This window comes from Oryctolagus cuniculus, chromosome 19, assembly GCF_051225735.1.
Source record: "Oryctolagus cuniculus isolate XC-2025 breed Fujian yellow rabbit chromosome 19, ASM5122573v1, whole genome shotgun sequence".
NCBI lineage: Eukaryota > Metazoa > Chordata > Mammalia > Lagomorpha > Leporidae > Oryctolagus > Oryctolagus cuniculus.
The window spans coordinates 9,499,541-9,522,955 of NC_142885.1; the positions used below are offsets into that span (position 1 = coordinate 9,499,541).

A 23,415-nucleotide genomic window follows, 5' to 3' on the forward strand; every position below is an offset into this window, starting at 1 on the left:
CAGTGGCAGCTCGACGCGGCCGCGGCGGCGTGACTGGAACGTGATAAGCACGAGCTCGCACGCTTGTCGGCCTCGCGACCATTACCAGCCCGGGGTGGGGGGAGGGGGCAACCGTTAGGTTTGCGCCTGCGCTCAGTGTGCCTCGCGCCTTCCCGCGTTTTTCCAGACTCTTCGGCCATCGGAAGGGAGGCGGCGTGAGCCGCTGTGCCTGAGGTGGGGATTACCAAAGAGACCTGGGACGGTGACCTGTCGCCCACCCTGCCCAGCCAGAAGTCCCTCTGACGAATTCGGCCAGTGAGGTTCCTCTTTGGCCCCAGAACAGGCCCTCCCCCCACCGTCGGGTCCCTGAGACAGGAAGCCGCCCCCGGCCGGGCCTCAGTGGCCTCCGCCATGGAGGCCGTAAATCCGGCCCGCAGCCCCCTGAGAGAAGCGTAGCGCCCCCGCGTGAGCGGCTGGACGGCCCCTCCGCGGTCAGGCGTGACGTGGCTGTCCGTTCTGGAAAAACAGGGCGCGCGCCTCCCTTCCGCCCCCGTCTCCCCGCGTTTCCTACACCCCCAAATCGTTTAGCGCTTCGCGTTCTGCCCCACGTGAAGTCAAGTTCCGGCTTCCGTCGTTAACCGCGAGGCGAATTTTGTCGCCCCCGCAGCTGGGGGGGCGGGGCGTGTCTAATTCTCGATGCCGTGGGTGGGCGCTTAGTCTTGTTTGGGGGCAGCGTTCTCCTTTCCCCCAGGGCTGGGGTGGGCGCCGCGCGCGGTGGGAGCTCCCGGGCCGTTTGCTCCCTGCAGGCGGCGCGCCATGCCCACTCTGCGGTCGTCCTCCTCCCCGCTGAGCACGGCCACGGGCGGCACCCACGCCTGGTCGTTTTCTCCCGGCTCCTCCACCCCCCAGCCCTGCGATGACAGAGACTCGGACCAGACCTCGCAGGGGTGAGTGGGTTGGGCGAAAAGTTGGTGGTGGGGCTCCCTGGTCTCCCTGAGCTGGGCCTGGCCATGAGAACTGCTGTGCTCTGCTGGGGGCGCCCCCAGCCCTGTGGGCTGTGTTGTGGGTGCCAAGAATAACCCGTCTTGCTCTGACGAGTTTCTAGGTACAACCTGTTAAGTGCGAGGACTGGGAGGTGAAGATAAGGAATTGAATCCCTCTAGTTGTTGCCAGCTGTATTGATGTGTTTTTTAGTTGATGGCCTGTCGTTCTCACTGGGGATTTTGTAAGTTGTTTCATCTGCCCTTTACTATAGATTATCATTGATTAGATGATTCTGTGACGGTTGTAATACTATGAGGGAGGCCTCGGAAAGCTCATGGAAACATGAGTCATGAAAAAAAAGTGTTAATTTGGAGGACCAACATAAACCTTTTTAATTTGAAAGGCAGAGTGTCAAGGAAAGACATTCCATCAGCTGGTTCACTCCCTAAAATGGTTAAGTGTGGGGCAGATAGAAGCCAGGAGCCAGAAACTCCGTCTGTGTCTCACGTGGGTGGTAGGCGCCCAAGCACTTGAGCCATCATCTGCCTTCCCAGGTTAGCAAGAAGCTGGATTGGAAGCGGAGCAGCCGCTGGGATTTAGGCTGGCAGTCAGATATAGGATGTCAGGCTGCAAGCAGGGCTTAACCTGTTGCACCACAGCGCTGGCTCCAAACATATTTTTTTTTAAGGATTTATTTGAGAGGTAGTTTTTTTTTTTTTTTTTTTTTTTTTTTTTTTTTTTTTTTTGACAGAGTGGACAGTGTGAGAGAGACAGAGAGAAAGGTCTTCCTTTGTCGTTGGTTCACCCCCGCAATGGTGGCCGCTGCGGCTGGCGCACCGCGCTGATCCGAAGGCAGGAGCCAGGTGCTTCTCCTGGTCTCCCATGGGGTGCAGGGCCCAAGCACCTGGGCCATCCTCCACTGCACTCCCTGGTCACAGCAGAGAGCTGGCCTGGAAGAGGGGCAACCGGGACAGAATCCGGCGCCCCGACCAGGACTAGAACCCGGTGTGCCAGTGCCGCAAGGCGGAGGATTAGCCTAGTGAACCGTGGCGCCTGCCGAGAGGTAGTTTTAAAGACAGAGCGAGAGACAGAGATAGCGGGAGTTGTTTGATCTGCTGGGTCATTCCCCAAATAGCTGCAACAGCCGAAGCTGGGCCAATCCAAAGCCAGGAGCTTCTTCCGGTCTCCCATGTGAGTGCAGGGGCCCAAGGCCTTGGGGCATCTTCTGCTTTCCCAGGCCATTAGCAGGGAGCTGGATTGGAAGTGGAGCAGCCGGGACTCCAGCCAACATCCATGTGGGATGCCGGCTCTGCAAGCAGAAGCTTAATCTACTGTGCCACAGCACCGGTCTGCCCCCCACCCCCACCCCCCAAAAAAAACTTGTTTTTAAAATTGTTTCCTGTGAATTTTTTGAAGTACCCGTGTGTGTGTGTGTGTGTGTGTGTGTGTGTCAGAATCCTTCTGGGGAGGGATTAATACAAGGTCTGCTTTCGTCGCTGGTTTTTTTTTTTTTTTTTTTTGACAGGCAGAGTGGACAGTGAGAGAGAGAGACAGAAAGGTCTTCCTTTGCCGTTGGTTAACCCTCCAATGGCCGCCACAGTCGGCGCACCGCGCTGATCCGATGGCAGGAGCCAGGAGCCAGGTGCTTTTCCTGGTCTCCCATGGGGTGCAGGGCCCAAGCACCTGGGCCATCCTCCACTGCACTCCCTGGCCACAGCAGAGAGCTGGCCTGGAAGAGGGGCAACCAGGACAGAATCCGGCGCCCCGACCGGGACTAGAACCCGGTGTGCCGGCGCCGCTAGGCGGAGGATTAGCCTAGTGAGCCGCGGCGCCGGCCGCTGGTTATTTTTAATTGACCCTCTCTGAATCATTTCTGTTTCTGTCAGTGCTGCTGGTGTAGACCAGATTATATCAGTGTTGTACAACTTCACACTGATCAAAACCTGTGGTGGTATTTCAAAAGGTGAACTGTAATTCCTAGCACACATTAACCTCCTGTTTATGAGTGATACGTGACTTCCTGAGACTCACTGATTTTTCTCCACAAAAGCAGTGGTCTCTGCTTGTGAATATCACTTTTAAAAAAGATTTATTTATTTGAACGTCAGAGAAGGAGAGACAGAGGTCTTCCATCTGCTGGTTCACTCTCCAATTGGCCGCAACAGCCGGAGCTGTGCCAATCCGAAGCCAGGAGCTTCCTCTGGGTCTCCCACGTGGGTACAGGGGCACAAGAACTTGGGCCATCTTGCAGGCGCCACGGCTCACTAGGCTAATCCTCCACCTGCAGCGCCAGCACCCGGCGTTCTAGTCCTGGTTGTGGCGCTGGTTCTGTCCCGGTTGCTCCTCTTCCAGTCTAGCTCTCTGCTGTGGCCCAGGAAGGCAGTGGAGGATGGCCCAAGTGCTTGGGCCCTGCACCTGCATGAGAGACCAGGAGGAAGCAGCTGGCTCCTGGCTTCAGATGGGCGCAACATGCCGGCCATAGTGGCCATTTGGGGGGTGAACCAACGGAAAAGGAAAACCTTTCCCTCTCTCTCTCTCCCTCTCACTAACTCTGCCTGTTAAAAAAAAAAAAATCACATTCCTTAAAAAAAAAAAAAAAGAACTTGGGTCATCTTCCATTGCTTTCCCATATCATAGCAGAGAGCTGGATTGAAGAGGAGCAGCTGGGGGCTCGAACCAGCGTCCATATGGGATGCTGGCACTGTAGGTGGCAGCTTTACTCGCTATGCCACAGCACCAGCCCCATGAATATAATTTTTTTTATAAAAATGTATTTGTTTATTTGAAAGGCAGAGTTACAGAAAGGCAGAGGCCTAGAGAGAGAGAGAGAGAATCTTCTATCTTTTGGTTCACTCCCCACATATGGCCCCAAAGGTCGGAGCTGGGCCCATCTGAAGCCAGGAGTTTCTTCTGGGTCTCTCATGTGGGTGCAGGGGCCCGAACACTTGGGCCATCTTCTGCTTTCCCAGGCCATAGCAGAGAGCTGGATCAGAAGTGAAACAACCATGTCCTGAACCGGCCTGGGTGCAGGCATGGCAGGCAGTGGCTTTACCCGCTGTGCCACAGCGCTGGTCCTGTGAGTTTCATTTGATTCTTGTATTCAGAGAGAATATTAGGAAAGGGCTGTTCTTGTACTCACTCCAGTTTGTCTTTCTTCATCTCTTTTGCTTCCAAGTGAAAGTTTTCCTTTAAGACTGCCCCTACTGGGGCCTGTGCTGTGGTGTAGCCAGTAAAGCTGCAGTCTGCAGTGCAGGCATCCCATAAGGGTGCCTATTCGAGTCCCGGCTGCTCCACTTCAGATCCAGCTCTCTGCTATGGCCTGGGAAAGCAATAGAAGGTGGCCCAAGTCCCTGAGTCCCTGCACCTGTGTGGGAGACCTGGAAGAAGCTCCTGGCTTTGGATCAGTCCAGCTCTGGCCGTTGTGGCCATTTGCGGAGTGAACCAGTGGATGAAATACAGCGCGCGCTCTCTGCCTCTGCCTCTGCCTCTCTCTCTGTGTAACTGCATTTAAAATAAATAAATAAATCTTAAAAAAAAAAAGACTTCCCCTACTTTCCAGTAACAGTAATCTCCTCTTAAAATCTGGTGTTTTCTTCATGGAATTAGAGTACAGTGGAGACAAAGAGGGATTAGAAATTATTGACCCTGGCCAGTGCCGCGGCTCACTTGACTAATCCTCTGCCTGCAGCGCTGGCACCCCAAGTTCTAGTCCCGGTCGGGGTGCCAGATTCTGTCCCTATTGCTCCTCTTCCAGTCCAGCTCTCTGCTGTGGCCCGGGAGGGTAGTGGAGGATGGCCCAAGTGCTTGGGCCCTGCACCCGCATGGGAGACCAGGAGGAAGCACCTGGCTCCTGGCTTCGGCTCCATTTAGGGGGTGAACCAACGGAAGAAAGAAGACCTTTCTGTCTCTAACTATGCTTGTCAAAAAAGAAAGAAAGAAAAATTATTGACCCTTTAGGTGAAAGGAATGAGATTGTATTTAAAGAGAACCATACCCCCCTCATAGGAACAGTGACTCCTTGTCAGCTGATGAAGGCAGTGACTTTGAAGACAGTCTGAGACGCACTGTGAAGAAGAGAACAGCAAAGCGGCCACTCAGAACAACTCCAGTGAGTCAGTCAATTTGTTTTGCTTTTGAACATGGTCTGGGAAGTGGCAGAAGAAAACAGAGAAGTTCAAGTGATATAATTAATGAAAGAACAAGATTTAGTCTTAAGGGGACAGAAGTAAGGAAGAAAACAAATTTTGAAAAGACAGCATTATAATATAGAGATTGGAATGGGGTTGAAAGACTTTAAAAGTTTTCAAACACTGGCACCCCTGTATGGAATTGGGCATCTCAAGCAGTGTCTTAGCTGTTGCTGCAAATATTTACCCCCAAGGACTTTGTATGTATGTATGTATGTTCATTTTATTTGAAAGAGATCTTCCATTTACTGGTTCACTCCTCAAATGCCCATGATAGACAGGGGTGGGGCTAGGCTAAACTCTGTGTATCCCACGTGGATTGCAGGGACTCAAGTACTTGAGCTATCATTTGGTACTTCCCAAGATTCTCATTAGCAAGAATCTGTGTTGAAAGTGAAACAGGAGGAACTTGAACCCAGCACTCCCATGTAGGATGCAGCCATACCCCAAGCAATGCTTGCTTCACTAATCACCTGCCCCTCAAGGACTTTTAGAAAAGAGAAGTCCGGAATAATCACATTTGTAACAATATAAAAAATCTGTTATTTTAGATCTGAGTCAATAACACAAGCACTGCTGTAGAATTGGCAGCTTAAGCCTATTTACATGATAACATTTTTAATTTTTTTTTATTCCTAATCATTGTACCCTTACTAGGCAGCAAAACATCCAAAGAAGGGGTCCCAGATGGTACATGGTCATGGTCAGAAAGAGTCAAAGCCACCAGCCAGTGATCTCTTTGATGCCGTGAAAGCTGCCAGAGGTGATATGCAGGTAAAGTGAAACGTCTCACTTCTGCCTCTTGATACCAGCTTGCCCTTTGTAGGTTGGGACAATAAGGACAGGTGTCTACAAACGTGATTTGATGTGGACATTTTGCTGAACATACTTAGGGCAAGAAGGAGTGGACCACGGCAAAGCTCTGCAGTGATGTAACGGAGACATTGGATGAGAGGGCGTTCTTTTCCTAGAGGTGTCTCAGAATTGGAGCAGTTTTGCCTTTCTTCATTGATGGGGGAGGCAAAAAGTGTCAGGTGATCTAGGACGCCTGGACATGGATAGTAGATAGGTCATTTACTCTCATCACCTTGTAGCTCCATTAGCACCCAGCTCAATCAATGAAATATTAATAGTGCAGTAGAAACTCCTTGTATATTTTCTTCTTAAAGATTTATTTACTTGAAAGAGTTATACAGAGAGCAGGAGAGGGGCAGAGAAAGGTCTTCCATCCATTGGTTCACTCCCTAGTTGGCTGCAATGGCCAGAGCTGCGCCGAACTGAAGCCAGGAGCTTCTTCTGGGTGTTCTGTGCAGGTGCACAAGGACTTGGTCCATTTGCTGCTTTCCCAGGCCATAGCAGAGAGCTGGATCGGAAGTAGAGCAGCCAGGACTTGAACCGGCACCCATATGGGATACTGGCACTGCAGGCGGTGGCTTTACCCACTAAGCCCAGCATTAGCCCATCCACGTTCACTTTTAATTAAATTATCTTTGTTATTTTAATCAGTGAGATAGTTTGAATCTGGGTTCCAAATCCAGAACAGAGGGCCAACTATGATTATGAATTCTCAAGGAAGAATTCTTTTTTTGCCTCTCCCACACTAAGGTCTTTGTGTGTGTGTGTGTGTGTGTGTGTTATTTCTTTGCCCATGTCTGCCTAGCTTTATTTTTCATTCATTTTTTTTAAATGACATTGTGACTCTCTGAAAGACCCAGATTTATATAGGGGCCTCCTCTTAGAATATTCTTTTTGGAAAGATCTTAGGTTCCACTTCCTGTCTCTTGTACTCTGTGTAGCCATCTGGATACAAAGTCAGGGTCTCCAGTATTTCATGAATTCTCAGGGCAACAGACATCTTGCATACCTTCAAGGATTACTACTTTTACCTAATTTTTGTCGTATGTGAATTTCTGCTTTTTCTTTGAATTCATCAATGTATAATAAAAGAGTTTTTAATATTAATATTTCATCAAAGTTTAAGAGTCTCATGCTTAACTGACTGAGCTAGCTGGGCAGATCATCAGAAGTTTAGATGCTTCCATTGGCAGAATCATACAGGATTTTTTCTGTCATATTTTCAAAAATGGAAATAATCCACATTCTTTTCCTAGTCTTTGGTGGATGAGTGGCTGGAAAGCTACAAGCAAGACCAGGATACAGGATTCCTGGAGCTCATTAACTTTTTCATCAGATCTTGTGGATGTAAAGGTGAGGAACTCCCTTTGTCATCCCCAGTCTTTTCTTCCTATGTTAATGAAACTTTTCCTCCACTTAGATGAATAGAATTAAACATTTCCTTAAAAGGGAAGGCAGTAAAGCATAAGAAAAGTTTTACTTATTTATCTACATTTTAAAAAAAGATTGATTTTATTTATTCAAAAGGCATAGTGACAGAGAAAGATCCTCCACTTTCCAAATGACCACAATGGCCAGAGCTGGGCCACGCTGAAGCCAGGGGCCAGGAACTCCATCTGGGTCTTCTATGTGGGTGGCAGGGTCCAAGTAGTTGAACTGTCTGCTGCTTTCCCAGGCACATTAGCAGGGAGCTGGATCAGAAACAGAGCAGCCAGGACTTGAACCGGCACTTTGATTTGAGATGCCAGTGTTGGAAGCAGCAACTCAACTTGCTATGTCACAGTGTGGGCCCCTACATTTTTGATTGGTAAATAAGGAATTGATCTAGTAGGTTACTATGCTGGTTTAGAGGTAAGACCTGTTGGGAAAAATAATCTTGCTTATGTGACCATGAAAATGGCCCATCAGATACCCTTTAGTCTCGATAAAATAATTTCCTATTTTCTTCCTGTTTCTCAGTATCATTACCTGTATTTCTTCTGTACTGCTGAGGCGCCTCACATCTCCAGATGTTATAGTTTAGTTTATTGTAGCATACAGTCTCAATCAAATTTTATTATAAGAATCCAGGATCTGGCCTAGTTTTATTTCTTTCTTTGTTTTTTTTTTTTTTTTTTTTTTTTTTTTTTCCATTTGTTTAGGCTCTTTTTAAACCATAATAGTCTGCTGCTTGATGCCTTTGGGTGTTGTAGAGAGGTTACCTTAGAGCAAATACACAACTGGATGCTGGTAGACTTAGAACTAGGATTTGAGTCTTCTGATTCTCCACCTAAGTGCCTTTCAGGATGTTCCGTAGCTCGTCCTCAGTTTCATCTGTAAGTGATCACAGTGTCCTTTTGTTTTCCTTATAAATGCTTTGTCTCCTTCCTTCAGGCATCGTGACCCCTGAGATGTTCAAGCAGATGACCAATTCAGAGATCATCCGGCATCTAACAGAGCAGTTCAATGAGGTGGAGGAAGATGACCAGGATCTTCTTGCCTCTCTTATTTTAGGACACAAAGCCATTACCCCCTTCTTCCTGTTTCTGGGAAATAGGGTAGCTTTTAGGAGGAAGAGCTCAATCTCTTGGGGGGCTGAAAGGGACTCATATTATCTGAATATGGCTCTTCAGTTATGGAGACTAACAGAAAATGATGTATAATGTATATTCCTGCTATATAACTGAGTTTTGCTGTCCAAGCCACTGTGGCTCTGTGGCCTTGGTAATAACTTGCCTATCCTTTTCATAAACCCTTCTGTAGGATTCAGGGGACTATCCCCTGATAACTCCAGGTCCATTGTGGAAGAGGTTCCAGGGCAGCTTCTGTGAGTTTGTGAGGGCTTTGGTGTATCAGTGCCAGTACAGCCTCCTCTATGATGGCTTTCCTATGGACAACCTCATCTCCCTGCTCACTGGCCTCTCAGACTCCCAAGTCCGTGCCTTCCGTCATACTAGCACCCTGGCTGGTGAGCACTCATTTTTACTCTGTGGATATTGCCCTGGGGATTTGTAGGACTTTGCTCTTTTCCAGTTCTAGATCCTTTATCCTGCCTGTGTCTGTACTTTACAGTGCAGATTTAGAGTTTCAAAATACAGTCCTGGAATTGTGAAAGGGGTAGATCACAATGCTAGCAATTTCCAGCTTGATGTCTTTCTCATACCCCACTGTTGGGAGTACGCTGAGGGTTAAAAGAAGATGAAAAGAGTCGCTGGGCTGGGGAGACCATTTCAGGACAGTCAGTCTTAGGAGTGTGGGTCACCCTGCCCTAGCTTTTCATTTTCACTGCCCCTTTCCCTTTGTGTTTTGAACCCATATTCCTTCTTCTGATTGAAGTTATGATTTCCTTACTTTTTTTCCTGACTTAAAGCTATGAAGCTGATGACTTCCCTGGTAAGAGTTGCCCTCCAGTTGAGTCTGCACAAAGACAACAACCAGCGTCAGTATGATGCTGAACGAAACAAGGGTCCAGGGCAGAGATCGCCTGAGCGACTAGAAAGCCTGTTGGAGAAGCGCAAAGAAGTGAGTGAAATTTTTTGCCTGCTCTTCCCTTTTTTTTTTTTTTTTTTTTAATTTGAAAGAGTTCCAGAGAGAGAGAGAGAGAGAGGTCTTCCATCTGCTGGTTCACTCCCCAGATGGCCTCAACGGCCGGAGCTGAGCCAATCTGAAGCCAGGAGTTTCTTCTGGGTCTCCCATGTGGGTGCAGGGTCCAAGGACCTGGGCCATCCTCCACTGCACTCCCGGGCCACAGCAGAGCTGGACTGGAAGAGGAACAACCGGGACAGAATCTGGCGCCCCGACCGGGACTAGAATCCGGTGTGCCGGTGCCACAGGTGGAGGATTAGCCTATTGAGCCATGGCACCAGCCCCCATTTTTCTTTTCTTTCTTTTAGAATTTATTATTTATTTGAAAGAGTTACACAGATAGAGGAGAGGCAGAGAGAGAGAGAGATCTTCCATCTGCTGGCACTGCAGGTGGTGGCTTTACCTGCTAAGCCACAGCGCTGGCCCCCTCCCATTTTTCTGTGAGATTAGAAGGGTTTAAGTGCTGTGCCTGGATGACATTCAGGGAACTTAGTTTTGACTGTTGGTAATTGAAACCGTGGAAAGCAAAAGTTGAGATGAGAGAAGGCAACATAATTTAGGATTCAGGACAGATCTGTTAATGTACAAAAGCTTTTAAGATCATCTCAGCTGGCGCCGCGGCTCACTAGGCTAATCCTCTGCCTTGCAGCGCTGGCACACCGGGTTCTAGTCCCGGTTGGGGCGCCGGATTCTGTCCCGGTTGCCCCTCTTCCAGGCCAGCTCTCTGCTGTGGCCAGGGAGTGCAGTGGAGGATGGCCCAGGTGCTTGGGCCCTGCACCCCATGGGAGACCAGGAGAAGCACCTGGCTCCTGGCTTCGGATCAGCGTGGTGCGCCGGCCGCAACGCGCCGCCGGCGGCGGCCACTGGAGGGTGAACCAACGACAAAGGAAGACCTTTGTCTCTCTCACTGTCCACTCTGCCTGTCAAAAAAATAAAAAATTAAAGGAAAAAAATTTTAAAAAAAAGAAAAAAAAGATCATCTGACGGTGAAAATAGAAGGCAAGAGTGAGAGAAGTCGAACGTTTCCCTCTCATTTAGCACAGAAGAGGTCTTTCGTGAGCACTGGGGAAGCATCCAGTCAGTGCATTTAGACGTCGTATTTCTTGCCAACCTCGTGCCTCCTTTTAGGGTAGTTTTTCCTTACTTACTTAATGTCCAACTAACCAAATCCTTTCTACTACTTAGCTTTTATCCCATCTTTCTTTGAAATCTGTTATTTCAGACCAATGGCTTCCTAATTCTTTTAGTCAGTGACCCTTTCTCATCTCCCTTTTGTAAACTTTTGTAGAATTTGGTACAGATGACCATCCTCTCCTCCTCACCTTCCTTTTTTTTTCTCTTTCACTTTTCCTTCAAATGTGAATTTTTTAAAATATTATATTTATTTGAGAGGTAGAGTTACAGGCAGACAGAGGGAGAGACAGAGAGAGATCTTCCATCTGCTGGTTCACTCCCCAAAAGACTGTGATGGCCAGAGCTGAGCCGATATGAAACCAGGAGCCGCCTCCAGGTCTACCACGTGTGTGCAGGGGCCCAAGCACTTGGGTCATCTTCCGCTGCTTTTCTAGGCCATAAGCAGAGAGCTGGATTGGAAAAGGAGCAGCTGGGAGATGAACTAGTGCCCATATGGGATGCTGGCACTGGAGGCGGAGGCTTAGCCTACTACACCACCGCATTGGCCCCTTCAGTGTAAAAATTTTAAAATGTTCAGAAAATTAGAGACAGTGGTATAGTAAGCATAATATTCACATTATCTAATATTTCACTGTATTTGCTTCCCCATTTTATTGCTATTTTACCAGTACTTTTCTGGTACTTCAACACTAAAGACATGTTCTCTAAAAATTGGCTTGTTACTACATAATCCCAATGCTATTTTTGTATCCAAAATGATTAATGATGATACCCTAATATTTTCTAATTTTGATTCATATTTAAAGTTCCCCATTTGCCTCCCAAGTGCCTTATTTAAAAAAAAAAAAAGATTTATTTATTTGAAAGGCAGAGTTAGGTAGAGGGAGGGAAGGAGGGAGGGAGGGGTCTTCATCTGCTAGTTCACTCCCCAAATTGCTACAATGGCTGGAGCCAGGCTGATCCAAAGGCAGGAACTTCTTCCAGGTCTCCCACACAGGTGCAGGGGCTCAGGCACTTGGGACATCTTTTACTGCTTTCCCAGATCATAGCAGAGAGCTAGATCAGAAGTGGAGCAGCCTGGACCTGAACCAGCACCCATATAGGATGCCACACTGTAGGTGGTGGTTTTACCCGCTTTGCCACAGAGGTCTAACCTCTTCTTTTTTTTTTTTTGCTAGTTCTACTTCTTCTACGAGTCAAACAAAATTTTAAAAAAAATTGTGAGATAGGCATCTGGCTTCTTGGTTAAGAAGCTGGTTAGGATGTCCACATTCCTTATTAAAATGCTTGGATTTGATACCTGCCTCTGACTCCTGGCTCCACCTGCCTGCTGATTCAGACACTGGGAGGCAGCAATAGTGGCTCAGGTAGTTGGGTTTCTGTCACCTGTGAGGAAAACATGGCTTAGGTTCTCAATTTCTGGCTTCAACCTGGTCCAGCCTCAGCGGTTGCAGGCATTTGGGAGTGAATCAGTGGATGGGGGAGCACTCTTCCTACCTCAATAAATAAATAACTTCTCAAGATCTGTTTCCCTGGCTGGCGCCACGGCTCACTAGGCTAATCTTCCATCTGCAGCGCCGGCACTCCGAGTTCTAGTCCCGATTGGGGTGTCGGTTCTGTCCCGATTGCTCCTCTTCCAGGCCAGCTCTCTGTTGTGGCCTGGGAAGGCAGTGGAGGATGGCCCAAGTGCTTGGGCCCTGCACCCGCATAGGGAGACCAGGAGGAAGCACCTGGCTCCTGGCTTCAGATCGGCGCAATGCGCCAACTGTAGCAGCCAGTTGGGGGGTGAAGCAATGGAAGGAAGACCTTTCTCTCTCTCTCTCTCTAACTCTCTAACTCTCCATGTCAAAAAAAAAAAAAAAATCTGTTTTCCTAATTATTGTTAGTTAAAACATACATAACTACCATACATAACTACCAGAAGCTAAGGCTTCTGATGAGCTAGAACAACCTATGTACAACAACAAATAGGATTTATTTATTTTTTTTTTTTTTTGACAGGCAGAGTGGACAGTGAGAGAGAGAAAGGTCTTCCTTTGCTGTTGGTTCACCCTCCAGTGGCCGCCGCGGCCGGAGCGTTGCGGCCCGTGCACCGCGCTGATCCGATGGCAGAAGCCAGGAGCCAGGTGCTTTTCCTGGTCTCCCATGGGGTGCAGGGCCCAAGCACTTGGGCCATCCTCCACTGCACTCCCTGGCCACAGCAGAGAGCTGGCCTGGAAGAGGGGCGACCGGGACTAGAACCCGGTGTGCCGGCGCCGCTAGGCGGAGGATTAGCCTAGTGAGCCGTGGCGCCGGCCAAATAGGATTTATTTTTCCCAAACACATTCATTGACTATTCTGGTGTGTTCTATATCTTTGTGGTTTTACGTTCTTGGGGTACAAGAGAAACTGACCTCTACCTCCCTGTTCTCCAGCTCCAAGAGCATCAAGAGGACATTGAGGGGATGATGAACGCACTCTTCAGGGGGGTCTTTGTGCATCGGTACAGGTGAGTTGATGAGCTTCTCTTTGAAGCAGCCAGGCCTTGGGTATGTGTCTGTGGATGTGACAGGGCTCCCTCCTAACCCTGAGTTATTTGGGTAATCCTAGAACTATTGCAACTGGGACAAAATCTCTAACATCAGATGTTGAAATTAATAAGGTTTAGCTTATCCCCGTCTACAAAGGATCCTATAAGCCCCACTAGGAGAGATAATAAGAGGATACAGCATCACTAAATATTTTCCTGGTCCAACTTAGCCCTTGATCTGCACTTGCCTCACATATTTCTGGGGGATTTGAGGATTGAGAGGACAAGTGCAGGGAACGAAAACACAGGCCAGCCACTTTGTAGCACAGCCTGCTTTCGCTGTGCTAAGGGCAGGGTGCTTTAGATCGTTCAAAGAACTGATAGAATAAATTAAAAAGGGTATCTGTAGCTGTTTCTCACTGACTTTGATTCCAGCTTCATGCCTTTCCAGAAGAACATCTCAGCTTTAATCTTGTCTTGAAGTGAAATTAAAACACATGCACAGGTTAGCTAACAGTTAAATGAGCTTTGAAAATCAGTTTTTAAAAGGTTTTGGAGGACGAGATTGTACAAGGCTGGTTCAACTATTTTATGGGTGGTTACAAAAGGCAAACATTGACTTGTATAAACTGTGTTGTTTGGGGAGGAGGAAGGGAAAGATCTGGGGCACAGTGTTTCTTCTACAAAAGAGGGCTCCCTGGGAGGGTGGAAAGCAAGTTTGGAGGGAAGGTGATGAGTTGGTTTCTCTCTCTGTCTAGGGACATCCTTCCTGAGATCCGCGCGATCTGCATCGAGGAAATTGGGTGTTGGATGCAGAGCTACAGTGCTTCTTTTCTCACTGACAGCTACTTAAAATACATTGGCTGGACCCTGCATGATAAGGTGGGAGTCCTGTCATCTCCTCCTCGCTCTCCCCTTGTCTTCTTGCCTGCCCCTGGACACTTCGCTGTTCAAGGCGTCAAACCTTGAAACTTCCCCGGTACTGGTGAGGGTAGGATAAGATAGAAGAGAGAAAAACATCTCCAGAAAATAAAATGTTTCAAAACCTGAGATAATGGGGAGAAACATTTTCCCCATGAAAAAAAAAAATCTCGGACAGATTGGTAACATAAGTGATAAGGTGGGAGTCGAGAGGTTGTTTTCATCATGATCGCTGAACTCTGTTGTGACCCTTTTGTGTTCTGAGTCCGAGGACTTCCAGGCTCCAGATGAGGAATCCGTGAGGGGCAGGGCACCTGGTGGAGCAGTCAGTGACGTTCCTTCCTCTTCTTCCTCGGCAGCACCGGGAAGTGCGTCTGAAGTGCCTGAAGGCCCTGAAAGGGCTGTACAGCAACCGGGAGCTGACTGGGCGCCTGGAGCTCTTCACCAGCCGCTTCAAGGTGGAGCCGGGGCGGTGTCCCTGGCTGGGCTCCCAGTTGGGCTTCCATTTCTCATCTCCTATCTCCCCATTCTGTTGCTCTGCTGTAGCATCTGCTTCTATGCCCCTGCCCTTTGTAATGTGTCACATTCTAAAAAGACATGGTGTTTTGGCATGGGTGTAATGAGATACTGAGTGATGTCCTTCCCCTAGGACCGGATGGTTTCCATGGTCATGGACAAGGAGTATGATGTGGCAGTGGAGGCCGTCAGATTGCTGATTCTTATCCTTAAGTGAGTCCAGGGAAGCGAGCAGACATTGACTTTTCCACTGTCAGCCCTTCGGGAGTCTTTCTCTCCCTGTCATGGGTTGATTTTTCCTTACGTTTCTGAGTTGCAGGATCTTGAGGGGTCATTATTCCTGCCTTCTCTCTCTACTCCTTTGTCTTTTGTTCTTTGTTTAAAAGTTCCTTGTGAGTTACATCCTTGTTGACTCTGCCTCTCTTGTTTCTAACCTTGGCTGTGTGAGAAGACGCCGTCCACGTCCACACGCTTCTTCTCTTCTGTTGGCAGGAACATGGAAGGGATGCTGACAGACGTGGACTGTGAGAGCATCTACCCTGTTGTGTACGCCTCCAACCGAGCCCTGGCCTCTGCCGCTGGAGAGTTTCTGTACTGGAAGTGAGTAGGTTCCTGTTCGATGTTCCTGTAGCAACATTCTCCATCATTGGTCCTCTAATCTGCTGTTGCCCTGCCTGAGGCTCTCCCTGTCCCTAGTGAAGTCTCATTTGATGTCTCTCCTCTCGCCATTCCTCGGAGCCTTCCTTAGCTCTGTACCCTTTTCCACTCCATTCTTCTTTCCTGGGGCCATTTATGTCCTCCGTGGTGATCCTGCAGTCCTGTTGCTTCCCCTGCTGTGCTCTTTCCTCGTGTCCATTTCACCAGGCTGTTCTACCCCGAGTGTGAGGTGAGAGCAGTGAGTGTCAGAGAGCGACACCGAAGTCCACATGCCCGGAGGACTTTCTTCCACCTTCTGCTGTCCTTCTTTGTGGAGAGTGAGGTGACGTGGGCAGGGCATGTCTGGCTGTTGTGCCTAAGACCTGCAAGCTGGGGAGGGGAGGGCGCTGCGGGATGAGGGCAGTTACGAACAAGCACTTCCTGGAGCATCAGTGACTCACCGTGGGCTCTTCCACAGCTCCATGACCATGCTGCCTACCTAGTGGACAGCCTGTGGGACTGCGCGGGGGCTAGGCTGAAGGACTGGGAGAGCATGACAGGCCTGCTGCTGGAGAAGGAGCAGAGTAGGTACCTTGTCCTCTCTGGGGCCCAGGGCCTTGACCTAGAACGAGACCCAGAGACAGTGCTTGGCTGACTTGGACCTGGCAGCAGAGGCGGCGCTGGGCAGGGAGTGGTGGAGTAAGGCTAGTCTGATTCTGTTTCCTGTCTTTATGCCACTCTAGGCCTGGGCGACGTGCAGGAGAGCACACTGATAGAGATCCTTGTGTCCAGTGCCCGGCAGGCTGCTGAGGGTCACCCGCCTGTGGGGCGGGTCACTGGGAGGAAGGTATGGTATGAAGGGCAGGTTGGACAGGTGAGCAGCATTAGAGCCAGATGTGTGCTGTCCACCCTCAGCCTGCGGCGCTGCATTAGGGATCTTCCTGTCAAAGAATTTCATCTCCAGAAAAAGAAATCCAAAGGGAGCTGCTACATTGTTTTTCCTCCCGGGCAGCTAAGAGCATGGGGAGGAGCGATGCACAGTGTGTCACCATACTTTGCTCCTCCCAAATGCCTGTCTTTCCAGGGCCTGACTGCTAAAGAGCGTAAGCTCCAGGCCGATGACAAGGTGAAGCTGACCGAACACCTCATCCCCCTGCTGCCTCCACTCCTGGCCAAGGTAAAGCAGCCCCAGTGTTCAGGTCAGGGCCTGAGCAGGTGGAAGGGGCTGGCCTCAGGTGAGAGTCGGACTATGAAGTAGCAGGATCTGGGCTAATGAGGCCTCCCCCTTGCTCGTCACAGTTCTCAGCTGATGCCGAGAAGGTCGCTCCCCTGCTGCAGCTTCTCGACTATTTTGACCTCAACATCTACTGCACCCGGCGCTTGGAGAGGGTGAGAGGGCAGGAGGATGAGCTGCTTAGACTCTGCTGCTTCCCTGCTAGGACCAAGGGTTCTACTGCCTGTGTCAGTTCTTTTTACAAACCTGGGTTCCAAAAAACTCAGTAAACCTTTCCTTCTCAGGCAAGGTACACCTGAAGTGTAATTCTTTGAACCCTTCTCTTCACTCCGCATTCTCCTCCCTTCCAGAAGAGTTGTCCCCCCACCCGGCCTCTGCAGCACCATCTTCTTCTGCCTTTTCCCCTCAGCACTTGGAGCTGCTGTTGGAGCAGCTGCAGGAGGTGGTGGTGAAGCACGCAGAGCCCGCCGTGCTCGAGGCTGCGGCTCACGCCCTCTGCCTGCTCTGCAATCCCGAGTTCACCTTCTTCAGCCGGGTGGACTTTGCCCGTAGCCAGCTCATGGATCTGCTGACGGACCGCTTCCAGCAGGAGCTCAGCGAACTGCTGCAGGTGCGATCCAGGATACCCACGTGGTGGGGTGCGAGAGGGTGGGAGAGGGCCACGGGATGGGAGCCTGAATCCAGGAATCCTGGGGAAAACCCTTGCGTGGACACTCGTTCTTCCTCAGTCGTCCGTCCTTGATGAGGATGAGGTGTACAGCCTGGCAGCCACGCTGAAGCGCCTCTCTGCCTTCTATAAGTAAGCAGTCTGCACCCCTGCCCTGCCTTTCATAAGTAAGCAGTCTGCCCCGTCCTGCCTTCTATAAGTGAGCAGTCTCTGCTTCCTGTCCTGCTTGGGCTGGGATCTGTGGAATGGGCTCCCTTCCTTCTGGTCCAGTGTGATGTTTTCTTCTCCCCTCAAAGCGCTCATGATCTAACTCGCTGGGAGCTCTATGAGCCATGCTACCGACTCCTCCGGAAGGCCGTGGACACAGGAGAGGTTCCACACCAGGCAGGTAGACGGGCTGGAGAAGTGGAGGCAGGGGAGGAGTGCGTCAGGGCCTGTGTCCCAGTGGCCTCGTGTCCCAAGTGTGGTGTGGACGCAGTGAGGCAGGTCAGGTGGGAGTTATTCATTCTACTCCTGAAAACAGCTGGCCTCAGGTTTCCTGGGTGCCAGAGCTCATATTTAGGGATTCTAGGAGAGTGTGAGTAGATTAGGAAGAAGCGGCATTTCTGCCTGTTATAGTAGCCTCTAAGATTGTTTGGAATAGAAGTTACTTCACACTAGAAAGGGAATTGGGGCTTCTGACCTCATTTCCTCTCCTCTTCACTGCTTTGTGCGTGTGCCAGCCTGTTTCTGCTTTCCCCACTCTCTCCCACTACCTGCCTCTCACTCTCCTGACCCAAACCTCATTTGCCTACTATTTCATTATTACAGGTGATCTTGCCAGCCTTGACTCTTGTCTACTTTTCCATTCTCTGGACACTGACCCACCTTTCTGAATCAGGTACTTCCCAGGTGAGTGTGGGTCTCGGGGAGAACAAAGGTGGAGCAGTCGTGTTCCTTCCTCCCCTTCAAGCTGTGGTCCTCACAGGAGCAGCTGCTGAGTCTGAAGGGCAGAATGGTGGCCTTCTGCGAGCTCTGCCAGAGTTGCCTCTCCGATGTGGATCCTGAGATCCAGGAGCAGGTGGGAGCAAGAAGCTGAGTGTCCCCCACTGCAGGGGGAAATTGACAGTATGATTTCTTTGTTGGCATTATTTTGTAAATTCTAAGCATCTTTTTTTTTTCTCTTCCGACAGGCTTTTGTCTTACTAAGTGATCTGCTCCTCATCTTTAGCCCTCAGATGATTGTAGGGGGGCGTGAGTTCCTTAGGCCCCTTATCTTTTTTCCTGAAGCCACTCTCCAGTCCGAACTAGCCAGCTTCCTCATGGATCATGTCTTCAGCCAGCCAGGAGACCTGGGCAGTGGTACAGGGACTCTATACCTGTGGATGAAGGGTTTGGGGCCTGAGCCTGGCTCAGGAATGTAGGGCAGGAGGCCCAAGTCTGTGCTTCCATTCTGCGTTTGTTGTGGGGCAGGTCACTCCCAGGAGGATCATTTACAGATAGAGCAGCTGCACCAACGGCGCCGCCTCCTGGCTGGATTCTGCAAACTGTTGCTTTATGGGGTGCTGGAGATGGATGCAGCCTCAGATATTTTCAAACACTACAACAAGGTACATTGAGGCCCCACAGAATAAAGACAGTGGGGAACAGTTGGCATAGCCATGACTTCAGATGTTATGGCATTATAGAAAGAAAAGGGGGCCAGCGCTGTTGCATAGCGGGTAAAGCTGCTGCCTGCAGTGCCAGCATCCCATATGAGTGTCTTGGCTGCTCCTCTTCTGATTCAGCTCTCTGCTATGGCCTGGGAAAGCAGTGGAGGATGGCCCAAGTCCTTGGGCCCCTGCACTCGCTTGGGAGACCTGGAGGAGGCTCCTGGCTTCAGATCGGTGCAGCTCCAACCATTGCGACCAGTTAGGGAATGAACCAGCAGATGGAAGCCTTCCCCTCCCTCTCTCTCTCTCTCTCTCTCTCTCTCTCTCTCTCTGCCTCTCCTCTCTCTCTCTCTGCCTCTCCTCTCTCTGTGTAACTCTGACTTTCAAATTAATAAAGCTTAAAAAAAAAGGAAGGGGGGTTGTTCTGATGGTGTCAGGCTTAAAGAGATGGTAGGGAAAGGCAATAGAGTTTATAATTAGGAGACAAGAGAGACTTATAAGTAAATAATGAGGAAAAGCCGTTAAGAAATTCACTGGAAGGGAACTAGCTCCTATGTATGGGATGGGCTAATATAAGGAAAAAGGGAATGGAAGAGATCTATCAGTCCTCACAAGATGCCTGGAAAAGTGCCCTGGTTTCCTCAGCCTGCCACTGGATTGATTCTGCTTATTGAGCACCCACCAAGCACTAGGGACACAACAGTGAATAAAACAGAGGTTCGTGTCTTATGGAACTTCCATTCAGGAGTGGAGGAAGATGACTCGTAAAAGGTTTGTGCCAGGTGGCAGTGATGCTAGTAGGTTTCCCAGGCCTCTAGGGACTGGATCCAGGTAGAGTTTTCTTCCCTTATTTATTTACCTAAACTGTGATTTCCTTTTGGGCTTTGTGCCTATTGGCTGGAGATGGAGTCTTTAAAAAAAAAAAAAAAGATTTATTTGAGTTACAGAGAGAGAGAGAGAGGTCTTCCATCTGGTGGTTCACTCCCAGTTGGCTGCAACAGCTGGAGATGTGGCAGTCAGGAGCCAGAAGCCTCCTCCAGGTCTCCCATGAGGGTGCAGGGGCCCAAGCACTTGGGCCATTTTCTACTGCTTCCCCAGGGTGTAACAGAGAGCTGGATTGGAAGTGGAGCAGCCGGGTCTCTAATCAGCGCCCATATGGGATGCTGGTGCTTGAGGCCAGGGCGTTAACCTGCTGCACCACAGCGCAGGCCCCGAGGTAGTCTTGTCTGAGTTATTTTGTGCTTGCTTCATGCTTCCCTACCTAAGGCATCTGGGGTAGGAAATGTGATGGAAGAGACAAACGTCTTCCTGTAGTCCAAACTCATCCTTTCCATTTCTGCTTCCTCAGTTCTACAATGACTATGGTGATATTATCAAGGAAACATTAACCAGAGCAAGGCAGATTGACCGAAGCCATTGTTCCCAAATCCTGTTGCTGAGCCTCAAGCAGGTACTTTTCTGCCTTAGGGAGCCCACACCTCTGACGTGCCACCTGTCTGTCCATCCTGAGCCACTTAAAATGTACAAATCCTTAAGAACAAGTGCTTTATTGTTTTGACTTATATGACAGGGTCTTTCGTATCTAGTAGACCTTTAGAAATAGTTCTAAGTGGGCAGCTGCCACTCCAAACCCATAGAAATCACCTGTTAGTCAAAATGGGAGCACCAGCAGTGACATGATGGAGCATCTTTATTAGTGAGTTTTCCTGCAGCCTCCATCAGTTACTATAGACATGTATTGTTAGAGTGGGGTGAAGGCTTCCTTTGTTTCAGAGGGCAGTGCCCTAGGAAGAAAGAAAACATAAAAGTAGATGGCGTCCCAAGCCCTTTGGAATATCTGAACAGAAAAAAAAAGTACTGTGCTCTTCAAGTTTGCCTCGTTCCTCCCTTTCCCAAATGTGCCATGTCTCCTAAACACAGCTGTACACAGAACTGCTGCAAGAACACGGGCCCCAGGGCCTGAATGAGTTACCAGCCTTCATCGAGATGAGGGACCTGGCCCGGAGGTTTGCCTTGAGCTTCGGACCCCAGCAGCTGCAGAACCGTGACCTTGTTGTCATGCTACACAAGTGAGGAAGGGTTTGTTGGAGGCCAGGTATAGGGAGAGCTAGGAGTGAGGTGTTGGAGGGAGGATAAACATGTCAGAAAGTACAGTCGGGGATGGGTGTTGTGGCACAGTGGGTTAAGCTGCTGCGTGGGTTGTCTGCATCCAATATTGGAGTGCCACTTTGAGTCCCACCTGCTCTGCTTCCAATACAGCACCCTGCTGATTGATCCTGGGAGGCAATTGATGGCCCAGGAATTGGATCCCTGCCACCAGCGTGGGAGATCCGGATGGAGTTCTAGCCTCCTGGCTTTGGCCTGGTCTAGCTCTGGCTATTACAAGCATTTGGGGTGGGGGTGGGGGGAACCAGTGGACAGAAGATCAATTCTGTCTCATTCTCTCCAGTAGATGAAAATCAAAATTTTTTTAAAGTAGCAGTCATGTTCATGGTGGGTTTGCTGTCGGAAATAAGCTGGGAACAGGAGATGGGTACACGTGGACAGGATGTCTCAGCCCTGGGATCTGGGAGGGGGGGAAGGCACCATCTTCCTAAAATACTTCTACCCAACCAAGGGAAGGCATCAAGTTCGCCTTGTCAGAGCTTCCTCCAGCTGGCTCCTCCAGTCAGCCCCCCAATCTGCCATTCCTGGAGCTGCTTTCAGAGTTCTCCCCCCGTCTCTTCCATCAGGACAAGCGGTTGCTGTAAGTTGGTGGATTGGTGGGGAGAGATGTGGACCAGGGAGAGGAGGATCTGGGGAGGGCCCAAGTGGCCACTTCAACTTCTTTGCACCCCTTCCTTAGACTGTCCTACCTGGAAAAGTGTCTGCAGCTCGTGTCCCAGGCACCTCCCCATCCCTGGGGTTCAGTCACCACCTACTGCCACTCCCTCAGTCCTGCAGAGAACGTGCCTGAGGCCAGCCCTCAGGGCCTCCCCCGCTCCAAGAGGCGGCGCATTGAAGGTAGAGTGCCCGCGTGGTGGCAGCTTCCACTGCATAGACAAACTGCAGATGGTGTTTGGCACCTTCACACTTTGTCAGATACTCCATTTAGCATCTGCTCCCATTGTGGGCATTTTATTCAGTGTTTAGCCAAATATAGCAAACCTCTATGAAAAACCAAATGGAAATTAATAAAGCCAAAGATTGTACTAGGAAATCTGTACATTTAGGGTGCCCCCTTTGACATCTTGTAGTCTGTTGTCCAAATGCTACAGATTTTTCCACAACTTTCATTTTTTTCTTTAAAGATCCATTTTATTTATTTGAAAGCGTTGCAGAGAGAGGTAGACAGAGAGGTCCTCCATTCACTGGTCTACTCCTCAGATGGCTGCAATGGCCAGAGCTACGCCAATACGAACAAAGCCAGGAGCCAGGAGCTTCCTTCGGGCCTCCCACGTGGGTGCAGGGGCACAAGGACTTGGGCTATCTTCCACTGCTCTCCCAGGCCATAGCAGAGAGCTGGGTCGGAAGAGGAACAGCCAGGACTAGAACCAGTGCCCATATTGGATGCTGGCGCTTCAGGCCAGGGCTTTAACCTGCTACGCCACAGCGCTGGCCCCTTCATGGTTTTTTAGTTTCAGATCACCACCTGTTTAAATGATGTACCTAATTTGCTGTTTTGTTTTTTTTTTTCAAAGTCTTGTTTTAGGTGGTAACATTGTAAAAATCATGGTTTGATATACTAGTGTTATTTTCTAGTGGACATTTCAAATATGTGATTTTTTATGTGTCACTTTTGTTGACATATCTCCATATTCCATAAAATTCAGTTTTAAGATGTATGCTTCCATGGTTTTTAGAATTGAGTTAGGCAGTTAACACCACTATCTAATTTCAGAACACTGTTGTCCCTGCAAAAGAAACAACATACCTATTCACAATCATTCTCTAACCTGTCAGCCCATCATACTATTGTTAATCTACTTATTTGACATTTTAAAAATGTTTCTTTGAGAGAGAGGCACAGAGAAAGACAGGTGGAATTTCCGTCCACTGGTTCACTTCCCAGATGCTTGGGAGCCAGGAGCTTAATCCAGGTCTCCCATGAGGGTGGCAGGGATTCAGCAGCTTGAGCCGTCATCTGCCTGCCAGGGTGTTCGATAGTAGGGTGTTCGATAGTAGGAAGCTAGAATCGAGAGTGGAGCTGAGACTCCAGCATTGTCCCTCCGATGGGAGATGCAGGTGTCCTGAGAGGTGTCCTAACCACTCCACCATAAGGCCTCCCCCACATTTAGTTTTTTGAGGAAATACCAAACTCTTTTCCCAAGTGCCCATACCACTTTATAATCCCATTAGCTGTATGTAGGAACTCCAGTTTTTCTAGTACCTCACCAATACTTGTCATTGTGTGTTTTATCCATCTCCTAGTTACTGTGCAGTGATGTCTCATTGTGGTTTAAATTTACATTTCTCTAATGACCAATATTGAGCATTTTTTTCATGTGCCAATTGATAGTTTATCTTCTTTAGAGAAATTATTCAAGTCCTCTGCTCATTTTTAAATTGAGTTATTCATCTTTTTATTGAGTTGTAAGAGTTATTGATGTATTCTAGGT

General features: G+C 49.2%; 1 protein-coding gene across 3 annotated transcripts in view; it reads left to right on the forward strand.

Moving 5' to 3' along the window:
* Positions 1-37: 37 nt before the first annotated feature.
* The window catches only part of STAG3 (STAG3 cohesin complex component), a 28,193-nt gene continuing 4,815 nt past the window's right edge, over positions 38-23,415 (forward strand). Inside the window, exons 1-29 of one of the 3 annotated variants that reach the window (XM_008258036.5) lie at positions 38-299; positions 786-926; positions 4,969-5,071; positions 5,808-5,924; positions 7,262-7,358; positions 8,379-8,455; positions 8,748-8,952; positions 9,355-9,506; positions 13,118-13,191; positions 13,971-14,094; positions 14,493-14,591; positions 14,783-14,862; positions 15,142-15,249; positions 15,514-15,628; positions 15,764-15,869; positions 16,029-16,132; positions 16,370-16,462; positions 16,585-16,674; positions 16,929-17,129; positions 17,248-17,318; positions 17,483-17,570; positions 17,997-18,077; positions 18,154-18,246; positions 18,359-18,527; positions 18,639-18,775; positions 20,166-20,267; positions 20,738-20,886; positions 21,435-21,563; positions 21,663-21,820. In XM_008258036.5, coding sequence (XP_008256258.3) covers positions 796-926; positions 4,969-5,071; positions 5,808-5,924; positions 7,262-7,358; positions 8,379-8,455; positions 8,748-8,952; positions 9,355-9,506; positions 13,118-13,191; positions 13,971-14,094; positions 14,493-14,591; positions 14,783-14,862; positions 15,142-15,249; positions 15,514-15,628; positions 15,764-15,869; positions 16,029-16,132; positions 16,370-16,462; positions 16,585-16,674; positions 16,929-17,129; positions 17,248-17,318; positions 17,483-17,570; positions 17,997-18,077; positions 18,154-18,246; positions 18,359-18,527; positions 18,639-18,775; positions 20,166-20,267; positions 20,738-20,886; positions 21,435-21,563; positions 21,663-21,820 — 3,253 coding nt within the window. In that variant the 5' untranslated portion in view covers positions 38-299; positions 786-795. The remainder of the gene's footprint in view (positions 300-785; positions 927-4,968; positions 5,072-5,807; positions 5,925-7,261; positions 7,359-8,378; positions 8,456-8,747; positions 8,953-9,354; positions 9,507-13,117; positions 13,192-13,970; positions 14,095-14,492; positions 14,592-14,782; positions 14,863-15,141; positions 15,250-15,513; positions 15,629-15,763; positions 15,870-16,028; positions 16,133-16,369; positions 16,463-16,584; positions 16,675-16,928; positions 17,130-17,247; positions 17,319-17,482; positions 17,571-17,996; positions 18,078-18,153; positions 18,247-18,358; positions 18,528-18,638; positions 18,776-20,165; positions 20,268-20,737; positions 20,887-21,434; positions 21,564-21,662; positions 21,821-23,415) is intronic. The other 2 variants (XM_017342597.4, XM_051847718.3) reach the window with 2 other exon arrangements.